The following is a 3,369-nucleotide window of genomic DNA, read 5'->3' on the forward strand; positions in this document are numbered from 1 at the left end:
ATGTGACAACACTGAAGAAATGACACTCTGCTCCAATGTAAAGTAGTGAGTGTACAGCCTGTATAACAGTGTAAATTTGCTGTCCCCTCAAAATAACTCAACACACAGCCATTAATGTCTAAACTGTTAGCAACAAAAGTGAGTACACCCCTAAGTGGAAATGTCCAAATTTTGCCCAGTTAGCCATTTACCCTCCCCGGTGTCATGTGACTTGTTAGTGTTACAAGGTCTCAGGTGTGAATGGGGTGTTATCGCTCTCACACCCTCTCATACTGGTCACTGGAAGTTCAACATGGCACCTCATGGCAAAGAACTCTCTGAGGATCTGAAAAAAAGAATTGTTGTTCTACATAAAGATGGCCTAGGCTATAAGAAGATTGCCAAGACCCTGAAACTGAGCTGCAGCACAGTGGGCAAGACCATTCAGCAGTTTTACAGGACAGGTTCCACTCAGAAAAGGCCTCGCCATGGTCCACCAAAGAAGTTGAGTGCATGTGCTCAGCGTCATATCCGGAGGCTGTCTTTGGGAAAGAGATGTATGAGTGCTGCCAGCATTGTTGCAGAGGTTGAAGGGGTGGGGGTGGGGGGGTCAGCCTGTCAGTGCTCAGACCATACGCTGCACACTGCATCAAATTGATCTGCATGGCGTCTCAGAAGGAAGCCTCTACTAAAGATGATGCACAAGAAAGCCCGCATACAGTTTGCTGAAGACAAGCAGACTAAGGACATTACTGGAACCATGTCCTGTGGTCCAATGAGACCAAGATAAACTTATTTGATTCAGATGGTGTCAAGCGTGTGTGGTGGCAACCAGGTGAGGAGTACAAAGACAAGTGTGTCTTGCCTACAGTTAAGCATGGTGGTGGGAGTGTCATGGTCTGGGCCTGCATGAGTGCTGCCGACACTGGGGAGCTACAGTTCATTGAGGGAACCATGAATGCTAACATGTACTGTGACACACTGAAGCAGAGCATGATCCCTTCCCTTCGGAGACTGGGATGCAGGGCAGTATTCCAACATGATAATGACCCCAAACACACCTCCAAGATGACCACTGCCTTGCTAAAGAAGATGAGGGTAAAGGTGATGGACTGGCCAAGCATGTCTCCAGACCTAAACCTTAAGGTTTGGGAGCACAAGGTCTCTAACATCCACCAGCTCTGTGAGTTAATCATGGAGGATTGGAAGAGGACTCCAGTGGCAACCTGTGAAGCTCTGGTGAACTCCATGCCCAAGAGGGTTAAGGCAGTGCTGGAAAATAATGGTGGATACGCAAATTATTGACACTTTGGGCCCAATTTGGACATTTCCACTTAGGGGTGTACTCACTTTTGTTGCTAACAGTTTAGACATTAATGGCTGTGTGTTGAGTTATTTTGAGGGGACAGCAAATTTACACTGTTATACAGGCTGTACACTCACTACTTTACATTGGAGCAGAGTGTCATTTCTTCAGTGTTGTCACATGAAAATATATAATAAAATATTTACAGAAATGTGAGGGGTGTACTCACTTTTGTGAGATTTGTTTTTACACCACTCTCTGTAGACTGTTGTGGGTGAAAATCCCAGCAGAAGATTAGCAGCTTCTGAAAGACTCAAACCAGCTCATCTTTAGAGTCTCCATGTGGAACCGTCCACAGCACACTTGAGGATAAAATCTGTTCCCTCTGGTATTTCTGTTTCATTTATTTATTGGAATTGTTTTTTGTAAACTCCTCTATAGACAGTTAATGCCCATGACACACACACAACAAATCTCAGTACACACAGGACTGTAAGCAAATACATTTATTAGATTTTACATGGGAAAAAAAAAATATCCACAGGAATGGAATGTTGTCGAGGGGCGGAGCCTCTTCCTGATGGATGTGGATGTGTGCGTGTGCGTGTGTGTGCGTGTGTGTGTGTGCACGCTTGTCACACAGCGATCTTTGTGTTGCGGAAGCTGGAATTATCCCTGAGACAGAGAACACCTAGATCAGATATACAAATATATACACTTTGTGTGTGTGTGTACGTGTACATACTTGAGGCTGTCGTTGTGTGTTTTGTACTCCATGATGGTGTTAGGAGGGAGGTTCAGGACTCGGCGCAGTGTGTCTCTGATGCGTGACGTCGTCACCTGATCATTTGCAGTTTTATTCCAGATGGACAAGATGTCTTCCTACAACACACACACAGTTAAGAGAGGTTTTAACACATTTTACACCTTTTTAAAAAAATATGTAAATTTTCCGTGCAGCACGGTGGCTTAGTGGTTGACACTGTTGCCTCACAGCAAGAAAGTCCTGGGTTCGAATCCCAGGTTCAAACAGGCAGGGGCCTTTCTGTGTGGAGTTTGCATGTTTTCCCCATGCCTGCATGGGTATACTCCGGTTTCCTCCCACAGTCAAAAAACATGTATATTAGGTTGATTGGTAATTCTACATTGCTCATAGGAGTGTGTGTGGTTGTCTGGCTATATGTGTGGCCCTGTGATGGACTGGCGACCTGTCCAGGGTGTACCCCTGGCTTTCGCCCAATGTGTGCTGGGATAAGCTCTAATTCATGAATTCATGAGGATGAAACCTAATTCATCCTCTAATCTCTCATTACTAATCCTGAATCCTGCAAGAATGGAACCCTCAGGAACAGAACTGAGCCTCCTGGACTCTCAGGCTCACTGAAGTTTAGAAAATCATTATATATTGAACTCTAACCTGAAAGCGTATGGAGACGACGACGCCACACACCTCCTCTCCCACCATGAACTGCTCTCCCAGCATCGCTAGGATAATGTTCTCCCAAAACCTCGACGCCAAACCCTTACGTAGACGGATAATCCACTTCCCTCCATTCTTATTAGCTTCATCCTAAAACACACACAACACCCAAACACATGTATTTTACACACACACACAGATTATACACACGCAAACCCCCCCCCCCCACACCCAACACAACACACACCTCCCACATAGGTTTGATTCCCTCTTTGAATAAGTGGAAGTCGCTGTGACCCGTCAGGTCTCCAGGACGAACCAGATGACTGTAGAACTTCCAGAACTGTTCCACCTGTGCACACACACACACAAAATTACAGCTACAGAAATACACTTATCACTTAAAATAAGTTAATAAAGCTGATTTTTCCTGTTCCTCATCACACACACACACTGACCGATGCAACGGTGCCGATCTGTCGAATGTTCTGTTCATAGCTCTGTGTGTTTGCGGGTCTGCTGGGGGTCCGGCGTGAGTACCAGAATGTGTAGTTATACTGCAGAGGGTGCTCACCTGGAGCTGGGGTTATTGTCTACGCACAAACACACACATCAGAAGGCACCAGAGAGAGAGAGAGAGAAACAGACAGAGAGAGAGATGAAT

At 45.6% G+C, this 3,369-nt stretch overlaps 1 protein-coding gene across 3 annotated transcripts in view; it reads right to left on the reverse strand.

The window, feature by feature from the left end:
- Window positions 1-1,776: 1,776 nt before the first annotated feature.
- Window positions 1,777-3,369, reverse strand: part of eif4e2rs1 (eukaryotic translation initiation factor 4E family member 2 related sequence 1) — a 2,333-nt gene continuing 740 nt past the window's right edge. Inside the window, exons 3-7 of one of the 3 annotated variants that reach the window (XM_058409193.1) lie at window positions 3,164-3,298; window positions 2,953-3,057; window positions 2,703-2,855; window positions 2,031-2,167; window positions 1,777-1,960 (exon numbers count right to left, since the gene is read on the reverse strand). In XM_058409193.1, coding sequence (XP_058265176.1) covers window positions 1,921-1,960; window positions 2,031-2,167; window positions 2,703-2,855; window positions 2,953-3,057; window positions 3,164-3,298 — 570 coding nt within the window. In that variant the 3' untranslated portion in view covers window positions 1,777-1,920. Of the gene's footprint in view, window positions 2,168-2,702; window positions 2,856-2,952; window positions 3,058-3,163; window positions 3,299-3,369 lie in introns of all 3 variants that reach the window. The other 2 variants (XM_058409194.1, XM_058409192.1) reach the window with 2 other exon arrangements.

Source organism: Hemibagrus wyckioides, linkage group LG15 (genome assembly GCF_019097595.1).
Source record: "Hemibagrus wyckioides isolate EC202008001 linkage group LG15, SWU_Hwy_1.0, whole genome shotgun sequence".
In the NCBI taxonomy this organism is placed as follows: domain Eukaryota; kingdom Metazoa; phylum Chordata; class Actinopteri; order Siluriformes; family Bagridae; genus Hemibagrus; species Hemibagrus wyckioides.